Source organism: Rhizophagus irregularis, chromosome 18 (genome assembly GCF_026210795.1).
Source record: "Rhizophagus irregularis chromosome 18, complete sequence".
Taxonomy (NCBI): Eukaryota; Fungi; Glomeromycota; class Glomeromycetes; order Glomerales; family Glomeraceae; genus Rhizophagus; species Rhizophagus irregularis.
In genome coordinates, this window is record NC_089446.1 from 1,270,001 (window position 1) to 1,284,620 (window position 14,620).

A 14,620-nucleotide genomic window follows, 5' to 3' on the forward strand; every position below is an offset into this window, starting at 1 on the left:
TATTCAGAAAATTTGAATGAACAAAAAATGATTTTCAAAAAATATCATTAAAATTAAAGGAATTTTATAAACCTTTCTATTTAAAAAAAGAATCACTATCGCTATAACCACCTATAATATCAAATAATATAATCGATAAAGTAAATAAAAAAATATCATTAATAACAAAAAAATAATAGATACTATTGAATATTTTTATATTGAAGGCAGAATATATACGTACGTACTCTGTGATAGATTCAATCACTGTAATATCAAGCCTTGAACTTTCATATGCGATGCTTGTGCAGGGCATCCAACCAATCATTTATTTGTTTATATGAGGGACTGAATCGTGGCTTCATCGAAGCGATTATTCGTGGTATGAGTTTGTCATAGGATATCTGCGTTCGACTCACTCGTGAATTTTTCATCGTATTTCAATGTAAATTCAGGAGGCATCATCTTGAGGATTATCTTTATTTCAGTCTATAATATAATTCAACTTTCAGTCACAGTGTTGGGTTTGGGACAGATTTTTAGGATTAAATAAAGTTTTGGACAAGTTTTGGACAAACTTCCCAACAGTATAAAAAATTTGCAAAATAAGAAATTGAATCGTTTGTTATAATTACTGCATGATTAAACCTAGTTTTATAAATAAAATTGAAATTTCTAAATTAGTTAGAAATCAATTACAATTATATAAATTTGCTATAGTATCGCATCTTTCTCACGCAAGCCAAATACTGTAATATTCAAATTCATTTCTGCGTTCTTTCGAAGAATGCTTTGATATATCCAATATCTCCGGTAACTTTAGACTACCTATATAAATGCTAGAAATAAAAACTCACATTCTCATATTATAAGAACGACTTGCTTGATGTTCCTTCTTCTCTCTCAGTCTCTTCTAATCCTTTCTAGGGATTGGAATCGAAAATCGAATCTTTTCAAGATTTTTCTTATAGACGACCAACCTGACTTTGAATCAGTTTCTAATTTCAGCAAAAATAATCAGCACTTGAGCCGGCATGAAAAATTACTTTGGAGTCAGGTTAACTTACATGTAAAAAATTGCTGAGAATCGATTCTCGAGAATCGATTTTACTATGTTTTGTCGATTTTCGATTAATCGATTCCAATCCCTAAATCCTTTCGACGTCAACTGTAAGAATTTCTCACCGAAATCTCCTGTAAATTATTTTTGATTTTGAATAATTTCATGGTGTTAGTATAAATATGTGAAAATTATGAAATATTCTAGATTATTTATATTATTTAATACTAAATAATATCCCCATTATTCTAACGATCTCGGAAAAAAAAATAGTATTGAATATTAAACGATTCTCTAAAAAAATCATTTTGATTCTTATCAAGTTTACATTTTTTTTAAAAAAAAAAATACAATTACTTACTCGCTATATCAGATATACTTTTAATTGCTCTTTCTTTTTGGCATCATATTGTATAATACTTAAAAATCACTTCATGGCACAAAACACATTTTTTAACCTTTAAGAATCGTATCTAATTAATTTTTTATATTATTTTTTTTTTTATAAAACAATTCAGAAAAAAAAATACAACAATGAATTTGAATCAAAACAAACCTTGTTTAATAAATTAAACATTGCTTTTAATTACTTTTGATTTTTTTCTAGCATTCTATGAAAAACCACTTTTTAGGGAAGAAGGTACATTCCAACTATTGCAAAAAGTTTTTTGTTAAAAATTCACGTGGTAGCACATAACCTAACCATCATTGATCATAAGATCAAAATCGATTATCAGTTATCAAAGTTATCATCTATCTATATGTTCATATTATGTGTCACGTCTAACCAGGTAAAAGATCAGGTTTATCAGGTTAAACATACCATGAAAAATGCTTATATATATCGGCTTTTTTTGATACTGGGCTGGGATGCTAAGGGAGGGTAAGTTTCGTAATGATTTTCGTTACGAAACTTTATTATTGTTTAATTTTTTAAAGGAACGTTACTAAATACTAACGTAGTAAAAATTTATTTTAATTATTTTCGACAAAAAAAAGGTAAGAAAAATTTTTTTTTAAGAAATAATTTACAATCATGTCGAAGAAGAAATATTTTTCTTAAAAAAAAAAATTGATAAAATTCATCGATATTAAAGAGGGGAGAAAGGAGAAAGAAACTAAGCCAAAATGTGATATCTTACTTTATTAGAAAACGGGAAATAATATAATATATATATATATATAGACAGTATCTATGAAATTATATCTCCAATAAAATGAAATCAATTCTTCTGCCTCTAAAATAAAATAATTTCACTCGCAACATCACTAAATTTGAACAATGCTTATGCAACCATCACGTGATATAAGTTTATAATTAATTAATAGGACTATTCACAGGTTGTACCATTAATTTCGAAATGAAATTACCAAGATTTTATTAAACTATGCAATTTATATAAGCATTTTTACCATTTTTTCCATTGGTTAATATATCAATTATGATATATTTTGACCTACAGACGTTCCTAGATTCTCTGCTAAATTTTGCTTCATAATATGAAATGGAAAAACCTTCGCTGGAGTACAAACTTTAAAACCATTTGGATAAATTGGTTTCAAAATTAGTGGAAAAGAACAAATTTCAACAACCAAATTTTCAATTTCATCCTCATCCCAACTACCTTTCATGTAAGATTTATTTATTTTTTCATTATTATTAAACCAATGATAATGAATTACTGGTTCTTGAATAAGTAAATTAAAATAAAAGATTCTAATAACATTTAGAACCAAATCTTTCGCTAATGAATTTACATATTTTTTCCTTTTAATATCATTAATTTTACGATATTTATTCATCATCCTATTGATCTTTTTTGAGATAATATGAATAAAGTTATCATCATCGGATGATGTCATTATCATATTTTGATAAACTACAATATTATTAATATTATTTGAACGTGAAAAATAGAAATCCGCTTGAGCAAGTATTTCTTCAAGTACGTGGCGTTGTAATACAGCTTTGATGAGTGGTTTGTTTTGATCTTTATAAGAAATCTTTGATTGACATCCATATTTAATTAAAAGTTTTTTTACTTCATTTATATTAACATCTATTTTAGGTTTCAAATTTGTAACATAATTCTCCAAAGTATCATGTAATTCTATAATATCATTATTAAATATGATATTGTCATCATTTGAATTGAAATTCGTTGCAATTCCAACTTTCTTTTCTAAATCTTTATTCTTTTGTTTCAATGATTGAATTTGAGATTTTATTTCCTTTAATTGTTGTTCTAATTCATTACATTGTAATTCAAAAAGTTCCTTTTCTTGTTGAATGTTGATGTTATCATCTTCAAGAAATATATCAATATTATTCTCCATTTGTGGTTGTGTAGTTTCATTTGAAGATTTAATATAATTGTTACTAATAATTGTCACGTTAGCCATTTATTACCTATTATTTTTTTTTTTAAAAAAAAAAGTCACTTTAAAATATTAATAACAAAACGGAAAATAACTAATAAAATGAAATGTAAAAGTCTTAATAATTAAACTAATTATTTCAAATTATTTATATAAAAATTGAATAAATGACAATAAAACTCCTTTTATATTTAAACGAAACTTATTGGTGCTTGTTACTTGTTACAAAGTTAAAAGTTAGGAAACAAAAAGCTTACACAATACCCTAAAACGTTATGGGGTATATAAGTTTTACACAAATAATAAAATGCCTTAACGGGAAACAATTACGATAAAATATAAATATAGTAAGATAATCGTGTTGCTGATTTTTCAATAGTTCCTCCTCCTCCTTTTACTCCTTTTATAAGAAAATTATTTTCAATTGTTTTTTTTTTTTTATTCATGGTTAGAATTAAGAGAACTATATATCTATTTTAGGGAATATGGCTAACTATTTAATCATATTATTCCATTTAAAAGGCATCTTTACACTGATCGCTTGGTTTTATCGGGAATTATCACTGGATCATGCGAAAGAACCTCCTTTTTATTTGCATCACTCAGCCCATTTTTACATGATTTTTTTTTGTATATAATTATTTAACTTTGGATTACTAATTCAATTACCAACCGTCAAAAGATTTTTTTCTCATAACTTGCAAAAAAAAAAAAATTTCTCTTAATTTTTTTTCGTCAGTTTCTTTTCTTCTTTTTGATTATATCATAAAATGTCAAACTCAAATAACAACAACGCTATTCGTGTAGTGGCCGCTATAGGTACGTAAAAAATGTAATACTTTATTAAAAGTATTGCCTTTTTAAAAAAAGTATTATTTTTTCTAAAGTAATAATAACTTATTAAAAAGTAATAACTTACTGAAAAAGTAATAACTTTTTTTTTAATATTCCACTTAATTTTTCATTTTACTTAATTTTACTTGTTTTAAGATTTTGGGACTACATTTTCGGTAAGATATCAGTCTATAAAAATATATAAATTACGTATACGTTACTTGATTACGTACTAAATATTTACTTAATTAATATATAGGGTTTCGCTTATGCTCATAAATCGAATCCAGGGAATATCATCGTACATAATAAATGGCCAAATTTTAGTGGTTACTATAAAATTCCAACGGCCGTAAAATATGATGAATCATTAAATTTAACATCTTGGGGATATTCCGCGTTAGCAGTAAAACCGAATAAGGATATTAAATCTTCTGATATAAAACCTGCGGAAAAATTTAAATTACATCTTAGTAATATGGAAAATAAACCTCCTTTACCAAAAGGTTTACATCATGAAACTGCTATAACTGATTATCTTAGAGAAATGGGTAAAATTATGAAAGATGCTATTAAAAAGAGTTATCAAAATATTGACTTCTTTAAACAAGTTTTGATCATCATGACGGTAAATTTGTGATTTTCTTTTTTTTTTATTTTTAGAAGATCTAATACAAATGGAAAAAAAAATTTCTTTATATAGATTCCAGCTGAATTTGATATTCAAGCTATTGATACTATGCGTGAATGTTTGCTCAAAGCTGAAATTATTGATAAAAAGAAGAGTGAAAACTTAAAATTTACCACTGAACGTAAGTACAAAAATCTTCATTTATTTTTTTTATACATTGTCACGTGAATGACTTATTTTTATTATTAAATATCCAATTAGCTGAAGCTGCTGCGATTCATTGCATGAAGATTCTAAAAGAACTTAGAATTGGTGTTGACTGTAAGTTTATAAAATAAAATTCATCAAAATTTATTTATATACATACACATTTTTTTTTAGCATCGTACATTGTTGTCGATTGTGGCGGTGGTACTGTTGATTTGACAACTCGAAAACTTATGAGAGGTGAAAAAATTGGTGAAATTACCGAAAGGAAAGGCGATTATTGTGGTGGAATTTATATTGAAGAAGAATTTCTTAAATTTCTTGGCGAAAAAGTTGGTTCGTCAGCGATTAATCTCGTGAAAGACAAGCATTATAGTCAATTACAATATATGTTACAAGAATTTTGTAGACGTGTTAAATTCCCATTCAATGGAGAAAGAGATGATTTTAAACCTTTTGATTTGGATTTAGATGGTAACTTATTAAATATAACTTGTTTTTCAATTTTAGAATTAATAATTTATTAAGTTATTTTATTTTTCTTAAGAATATTGTCCAGTTATTAAACAATATGTTAAAGGTACTGAACTTGATCAAATGGAAGAAGTAGAATGGGTTATCGAATTGAAATTCGAAGATGTAAAAAGAATGTTTGATCCAATTGTAGCAAAAATTTTATGTTTAATTCGTACACAACTAAATGCGAATAAAAATTGTAAGGCTTTGTTTCTCGTTGGAGGTTTTAGTGAATCCAAATATTTACAAGCAAGAGTTAGAAAAGAATATGGTCAAAAAATAAAGAATATCCGTGTTCCTACAAATCCAATGGTAGCAATTGTAAAAGGAGGTAAATAAAATTATTATCACTATTTGACACTATTTGTTCACTATTATTATTATTATTAACAAATTTTTATTTAATTAGCTGTTCAATATGGATTGAGACAAGAAGTTGTTGCCACTCGTGTATTGAAATGGACATACGGTAATTTATATTAATAAGTTAACTGAATTGTAAATCGATTTAATTATAAGACTAATTGAATTGTAAATTTAAAATTTTTTTTTAAATCATACTAGGAACTGATGTTGCTCGTGGATGGAAAAGTGATGATCCAGTAAATCGAATACTTCCGGGTGGTATTGTTATCGAATTTTCAAAATTAGCGGTTAAAGGAGAAATATTCCCAGTTGATGCAGGAATACAAACAGTATTTACTCCAGGTCATATATTCCAAAGTGAAGTTGGGTTCGATATATATACTACTGAAAATGAGAATGCAAAATTTTGTGATTCTCCTGGAGTAAAATTACTTGGTAATTGGTCTATTAATATCCCTATAACATTAAGTGTAAGACCTATATTATTTATCATGTCTTTTGGAGAAATTGAGATTGAGGCTCATGCTTTTAATTTAGAAACTGGTGATAGATATGACAATACATTTGAATTAGATATTTAGGTTAGATTTTGATAGCATTTTTTGATATTATATGATAATTTTGACATAATTAATGAACGATTTGTCAAAATTTACGTATAAAGTTGGAATGGACAAATAAAACGGGCATCATCATCGGGCTCATAAGTGCTTATGAAATAATAACTTAGAAAAGGATATAAATGATTTTTTTTTGTACAGTCACAAATTGAAACAAGGATAAGAGTATATCATGAAACGGAAGACTTGTATTGAATAATAATAATAATAAACCCAAACTTGTATATAATAAATATTTTTATTAAAATGGCAAAAATTTTGTGCAATTGTCTGAGGTTTAACCACACGATAAATTTAAATGTCGTACATTACAACTACCCCTTTTATTCCGGTCGAGGAGTCTAAAGTCTAAGCTGTATTGACCACACAAAAAATGTGTCAATTTATTACATAAATTTTAGTATGTACAAAGAGTAAAAAAAAAATAATAAAAAATTTTATTTAATGATAAGAAATGAAATATACAGTATATTATATTATATATATACTGTACACATATTCGATTGTCCTATAGGCTATAGTGCCTTTTTTTTTTAATAAACTATAACCTGATCATTGATTTTGTCGTGAAAATGATAACTTGATTCGTCAGGTTCGGTTACATTAGTTTGGTCGGAATCATATTCATCCGACTCATCGAATTTTGTTGCATTTGAGTCGTCATTTGATGAGTAAATGTATTTAACCATACTCATCAATTTTTCTCCTATACTTTGTTCTTTAATAATATGAATTGGAAAAACCTTCGCTGGAGTACAAATTTTATCACCATCATCTTCTGGTTTATAAATCATAGGGAATGAACAAACTTCAACGACCATATCTTCAATTTCATCCTCATCCCAACAGCCTTTCATGTAAGATTTATTGATTCTTTCATTATTATTAAACCAATGATACTGAGCCATTGGTTCTTGAATGGGTAAGCGGAAATAAAATATTCTAACAACATTTAGAACTAAATCTTTTGCCAGGGCATTTACATATCTTCTCTTATCAATATCATTAATAATACGATATTTATTTATCACCTTATTGATTTTATTTGAGATAATATCAATAGAATCGTGTTTAAGAATTTCACCATCGGTTTTTCTGATATCATTAAATCCTCGAGTGCCAAGTGCAGTATAAACTTGTTGACGTATTCTTATTGGTGTAATACGAGTTATTTCATCATCACCTAGACGACTATTATAAAGTTTTTCCATTAAATTATTTAATACCACAGTTTTGGAGACTATGTTAGATTCAAGATGATGATCTTTATTTGAATCCTTGAATTCCTTGAAATAGAAATCCGCTTGTGCAAGTATTTCTTCAAGTACACGGCGTTGTAACACAGCTTTAATAAGTGGTTTGTTTGGATCTTTTTCAGAAATCTTTGACTGACATTCATAAGTAAGTAAAAGCTCATTTACTTCATTTATATTAACATCTATTTTAGGTTTCAAATTTGTAACATAAATTTCCAAAGTATCTTGTAATGATAAAATATCTTGATTGAGTTTAACATTATTATTTTGATCATCGATATTAAAATCAAAACTTGTTGCAATTCCAAGAGCTGACTGATATTTTGATGCTTCTTCTTCTAATTCTTTATTCTTTTGTTTCAATGATTTAATTTGAGTTGTTTTTTCCTTTAATTGTTGTTCCGATTTTTTATATTGTGAATCAAAATATTCTTTTTGTTTTTTTAAATCTTCAAGGTCACCGATTTGTTCTTTATATTTTTGGTTTAATTCTTCAAAATCATTACATTTTTGTTTTAGAGCAACGTCACATTTTCGTTTTGATTCTTCAAATTTATCATTTTGATCTTTATATTTTTGATCAAAGCTGTCACTTTGATCATCATACTTTCGTTTTAATTCCTCAGATGCTGACTGATATGTTGATGCTGCTTCTTCTAATTCTTTATTCTTTTGTTTCAATGATTTAATTTGAGAAGTTTTTTCCTTTAATTGTTGTTCCGATTTTTGTTTTAAATTTTCAAGGTCACCGATTTGTTCTTTATATTTTTCATGTTTTTGTTTTAATTCTTCAAAATCATCACATTTTTGTTTTAGGGCAACAATTTGTTCGTCACGTTGTCGTATTAACTCTTCAAATTTATCATTTTGATCTTTATATTTTTGATCAAAGCTGTCATTTTGATCATCATACTTTCGTTTTAATTCCTCAGATGCTGACTGATATTTTGATGCTGCTTCTTCTAATTCATTATTCTTTTGTTTCAATGATTTAATTTGAGAAGTTTTTTCCTTTAATTGTTGTTCCGATTTTTGTTTTAAATTTTCAAGGTCACCGATTTGTTCTTTATATTTTTCATGTTTTTGTTTTAATTCTTCAAAATCATCACATTTTTGTTTTAGGGCAACAATTTGTTCGTCACGTTGTCGTATTAACTCTTCAAAATTATCATTTTGATCTTTATATTTTTGGTCAAAGCTGTCATACTTTTGTTTTAATTCCATATATTTCTTTTCATCATCTTGTTTATCATTTTGTAGTTTATTAACAGTTATCTTACCATTTTCAAATCCTTCCTTAAAAGTAAGGAGTTCATTTTTACAATCATTAAATGAACGATTAAGACTTTTGATTTCATTTTTTAATGATTCATTTTCAATTTCAATTGCTTTCTTTTTACTAACGTTAAAAGGATTCAATTTTATAAATTTCATTTTTTTTAAAAATAAAATGAAAACAATGGAAATAAAAAAAATCCAAAGCGGCTCCAAAGTTAAAACGAAGAATATAAAGCTTCAAAATAGAATGAATGTACAAATAAGGAGCTTTTTTTATATTTGTTGATTCTGAAAATTTTTTCGTAATATGCGACGATAATTTGCGCAATTTTCGTAATTTTTGCTTTGAAAAAGATACAAATTGTTACATATATATAAATAATTAATGGAAATTTCTTTTCCCTTTTTTGCAAAAAAAATGTATCACACAAACGTAAGAATTTTCGTAACTATAAAGAAAAAAAATTTTCAGCCTGGTACCGAATTATCGGTATTAAATATTTTTGGTTATAAAAAAATGTCATCATAATATTATTAAGGTTAATTCATTCTGATTGACCATCATTAAATAGTAAAATAAGTCATGAATTAGTATTACAATTTTTTAATAATTTTAAAGTATTTGATTATTGAAAATTTCTTTAAAAATTTATGCTTAAAAAAAGAACGATATTGTTTTTTTAATACTGCAAGTACTGCGCCACATTAGTACTAAATTATTTAGTATGTGAATTTTTTGGTTAATACTAATTTAAAGTGTTACGGTAATATTTACATGAACTATTCAATTTAAAGTTAGTGAAATGTTTGATTGCCTAATAAATATGTAATGAAACAAACAATAAGTTTTTTTTTAAAAAAAAATTTCTATGAAAGAATTATTTATTATTATAAATTTGATATTATTAAAAAAAAAGGTTATTGGATGAATTTTTTTTAGGTCCATTTTTTCTCTTTTTTTTTCTTCACGAAAGAATTTTTCTTTTTTGACGAGTATACAATATATAAAGTTTTATTATTTTATTTTTTGTTTCAAGTGTATCATACATAGATCATAGATTTTTTTTTTTGATTCTTGGCTTCTTGCGCCATAATACTTGTTATGTATATAAAACGGAAATCAATTTACATCATTTTCATAAAATTTTTATTAATAAAATTTATGTAATATTTATTTTATTGAATAAGAATCCAAAAATGATTACATTGTCAGTTATTGTTATAAATAAATATTGATTATTAAACTTTGATTACAAACTGCAATTAATAAATGTTTCGTATTGTTGTTGCTATAAGTACATTTGTTGCCACGATAAATGAATAATCATTCAATCAGATGAGTTACTCAATTTTCACGGTTATTAATTTAATAATAAATTATGTGAATATCCAGAACCCTAATAAAAAAATTTTATTGATACTAAGTACCGTAAATTACATTTAAAATGGAAAACATACCTTATTTGTTAATATAATATTCGTTATATAGGATTATCAGGGAAATGTGTGGTTATCCTTATTATCGTACTTCAAAATCTCGTCATCAAATCGTTTTTTTTTCTTTTTTTGAACTAGTAATGATGGTAAATATGTATTAAAGTATTAAAAGTAATTGTTGTAATTGTTGTGTACCTACATACTATACTACATACTATATAATAGATATCACCGAATTTTATACGTGTACTGCACATATGGGTACCAGTCGATGGATACGATACTATAAGTGAATGTGCATTCAGAGCCAATGATATGAGATTTTTACAATTTACAAAAAAATTTTCTCGCTTTTTACGTTATTTAATTATATCCGAAGCATTGTACCGGCACTGTATGAAGATTTAAAAGCACCCGACCAATGAATAGGCTTTTTTTTTTTTTTGAAAAATGCTCAACCAAACATCCAATGATGATGAGTCAAGGCTTGTTGGCTCAAACTTTGGAATACTGACGTCACACTGCGGCAAAACAGTAATTTATTTCAAACCTTATAATACAATAATTAAACATTCTCTACATTTTCTTAATTACTACAACTATTTAAATTTAGTACAGTACATACTGTACATAAATGTATTATATGCAAATATTAAATTTTATTAATAATAAGAATTTATTCAATTTTAAAAAAAAATATTTTATAATTATCTATGTTTAGTATACAAAATCTTTTTCAAATGTAATAAAAGACAGTAATGAAGTGCATAACTAAAAAATTTGATAAATTTTGGTGCTTGAGATTAATAAAATTTCGCAGTGACAAAAGTTCAAATCACAATTCAACTGGATTCTAATTACAATATAAAATTAATATTTTAACTTGATTGAATATAATTATTTCCATAATTTTTAACTTTTTCAATATGTAACTTTGGGTGGATAATTTCAAAGTCTTGGTCTGTGGTGTGTTTATTTTAAATTTGAGAATAATAAAGCGTTAGTTGCAAAAATATTTTTTTTTAAAAAAAAGGAACCCTAAATTTTTTACAAAAAATCATTTTTCAATTTGTTTCAATTTGTCAAATTTATATAAAATGAAATTCATATGGCTGATTTACAGTAACTCATCATATCCTAGTGTTTCGGACGAAACCTAAATAAGGGAATTATAACAATGAAGATCAGACGATCCTAAGTGTCTCTGTCACGCAAAAATCACATGACATTTTTTGTTACTACCCCGCGTTTCATTTTTACTATATACAAAAGGACGATACTAGTGGGGTAGTGGGGTTGCAAATCCATTATTATAATTTTCTTTTTCAAATTTAGATATATATATATATATAAATATGTATATATTCGGCAAAAAAATGATTTATCTTATACTCATCATATACATATCAGTACCCGTATTAATACAGAATTATAGTATACTAGGATTTTCTGCATTAATACGGGTACTGATATGTATATGATGTGTATAGAATAAATTATTTTTCGACCGGTGAGCAAGGTCATTTTGTATCACACATTTCTCTATATAATATCTATTTCGATATTAAAAGGTTGAAAAAATATTTTACTTTTTCTTTTTTTATAAAAAAAAAAAAATGACTGATCAAAGACCAATTATTCTTTGGGCTCATCCGAGATCACGTTCCACGGTTTTTGAACGACCATTTCTTCAACTTAATCAAGAATTTTATGTTGTTCATGAACCTTTAGTCCCAATAAGAGTTGCACATTATACAAAAAATGAAAAAATTCTAAATAAAATTCAACCACCTAAACCTACCGATCCAATTACTTTTCCTCATCATTTTACACCAACACTTAATGAAATAATTAAACCACATTATTATAATGGAGATCAAACAAAACCATTAAGAGTATTTGTAAAAGATTTTGCAAGAGTTTATTTTAATGAATCAAAAGGAAATCCACTTCAATCTAAAGAAGTACTTTCAAAATTCAAACATACATTTTTATTTCGTAATCCTGAACAATCAGTAAAATCTTATTATAAAGCTGCAAATGCAAGTAATAAAGCTTGGGATGAAGTTAATGCACCTAATTCTAAAAGATTTGAATTTTTTTCTGCTGAACTTATTGGACTTAAAGAATTGAGAGATTTTTATGATTTAATTAAAAATGTAACTGGTGAAGAAATCGCTTTAGTAGATTCTGATGATTTGGTTCAAGAACCTGAAAAAATTTTGAGAAAATATTGTGAAATGGTTGGAGTTGAATTTAAAATCGAAATGCTTGAATGGAAAGCTGAAGAAGAATTAAGATTTTGGGATGTAACCCTTCCAGATATTCATTATTTACCTGATTTGTATAAAATATGGCACAAGTATGTATCTATATGTTTTTTTTTTTTAATTTTGTTTATTATTTTTTATATATAATTACGATATTAATATATATATCTAAATTAATAGGAATGCGATAAAACATACAGGATTTAATGAAACAAAAAAAGAGGAAAAAGAAGAAATCGAATATCCTCAATATGTTTATGATATAATAGCCGAAAATAAACCTCATTATGAATATTTGTTACAATATAAAATTAATATTTAAAACTTTTTAATATGTAACTTGATGGAGATTTCTCATGAATATATACAGTATAAATTTATAGTATCATAAATAAGTTGTTATAAATATTGTTCATATATCATGTAATATGTTTAGTTTAAAAATTCCATTTATAAAAAAACAAATTAATAAAGTAATTTTAAAATTTTCCAAGTTTAGTTATTAAAAATGTTCTTACATTCAAAAAATTCAATTTTTTTAGGAATTCAGACTTGATAAATTTTTAAAATTTAGGGAAAATTTTGTTTTGTTTTTCTTGTATTTAGTAATCAATTAAATTATAATAAATGACAAGAATATAATATATATTTTATTTAAGAAATAAATCATTGCCAGAGCAACCAATACATAAAAATACAATACATATATTACTGTTACATAATATAAATAAAGACTAATTATTTTTGTTTAGTATCTTTGCCACCATTTCAGTAGAAGAGTATATAATAATATTGATTTTCTTTTCACCAGAATAGATATGTTAGAGTTGATCAATATGTAGAAAAATAATTAAAAATTCTATTTTGTAGTTCCATTTTTACTGCACCTTTCACTTCAAATACTTTGTTATTTTTTAAGGTTTGGAATACAACACTATCAGCTATAAATGTAACCTTATATAAACCAATTTGTTCAAATCTATATCTTTAAATGATGGTTTCTGATTTCATATTATTTACAAGAAAAAAAAACTTTGATTGTTATTAGCATTATATATTGTTACTTCAAAAATATCATTTATTCCTTTATCAAATGAAACAATTAAAAATAATATTTTACATCAGCAAGAAATTTTTCAAACTTATTAAGTATTTTGGATTTATTAGATATTTTAATCTTATTAGACATCTTGCTTTTCTAAATATAAAACCCATTGTGAAAAAGTTTCATTCTACTTAATGTTAAAAACATTTATTTGTATAATCTTATTAGATTGAAATCAGATTAAAGCATATATAAAGTTTTCTGATACTACTATATCACACAAATCAAAATTATATGCAAACTAAAAATTATTTATTAATAATTACACATTACAGTAACAAATAATTACCATATTTAAATTTATTTTACATAAGAAATTACAAATAATTCAACTACATTTCTAACTAACATTTTCATTGTAAATGATAAAAATTACAATATAAAATATAATTTTACATCATAGAAAGATTTCATCTATATTTTCTTTTATTATAAATGAAATGTTATTATCTAGTAGATGTAATTATTTTCTTAAATTTTTAAAATAATTGTTACTTAAAATAAAGAAATGAATTTCTTTTGTAATTTTTCTTGTTTTATAAACTTATTTTAAATAATTGCAAAAAATTAAAAATTCCCATATAATATGTAATAGTATTAAATGCAAATAGAATTATACAAGAAGTTAATTTAATAGCCAAATATTTTCTTTTATTTGCTAAAAAATAGCCAATAATATAAA

General features: G+C 25.1%; 4 protein-coding genes across 4 annotated transcripts; 2 read left to right on the forward strand and 2 right to left on the reverse strand.

Annotated features, from left to right (window-relative positions):
* Positions 1 to 2,153: 2,153 nt before the first annotated feature.
* Positions 2,154 to 3,703, reverse strand: OCT59_009919 (uncharacterized protein). Its single transcript, XM_025311508.2, has one exon. The coding sequence runs from the start codon at positions 3,440 to 3,442 to the stop codon at positions 2,480 to 2,482; it is 963 nt and encodes a 320-aa protein (XP_025171052.2). The 5' UTR covers positions 3,443 to 3,703; the 3' UTR covers positions 2,154 to 2,479.
* A 417-nt stretch (positions 3,704 to 4,120) lies between these two features.
* On the forward strand, positions 4,121 to 6,825 carry OCT59_009920 (uncharacterized protein). Its single transcript, XM_025320591.2, has 9 exons — positions 4,121 to 4,237; positions 4,409 to 4,428; positions 4,512 to 4,880; positions 4,956 to 5,064; positions 5,145 to 5,204; positions 5,265 to 5,564; positions 5,638 to 5,937; positions 6,016 to 6,075; positions 6,171 to 6,825. Exons 1-9 carry the CDS (start codon positions 4,189 to 4,191, stop codon positions 6,551 to 6,553), a joined length of 1,650 nt encoding a protein of 549 aa, XP_025171051.1. The 5' UTR covers positions 4,121 to 4,188; the 3' UTR covers positions 6,554 to 6,825.
* Positions 6,790 to 9,472, reverse strand: OCT59_009921 (uncharacterized protein). The gene has a single exon (XM_025320590.2). It carries the CDS (start codon positions 9,280 to 9,282, stop codon positions 7,126 to 7,128), a length of 2,157 nt encoding a protein of 718 aa, XP_025171050.2. The 5' UTR covers positions 9,283 to 9,472; the 3' UTR covers positions 6,790 to 7,125.
* Positions 9,473 to 12,179: 2,707 nt separating this feature from the next.
* OCT59_009922 (uncharacterized protein) lies at positions 12,180 to 13,155 on the forward strand (the record flags this gene model as incomplete). Its single annotated transcript, XM_025327497.1, has 2 exons — positions 12,180 to 12,925; positions 13,014 to 13,155. 2 exons carry the CDS (start codon positions 12,180 to 12,182, stop codon positions 13,153 to 13,155), a joined length of 888 nt encoding a protein of 295 aa, XP_025171047.1.
* Positions 13,156 to 14,620: the final 1,465 nt, after the last annotated feature.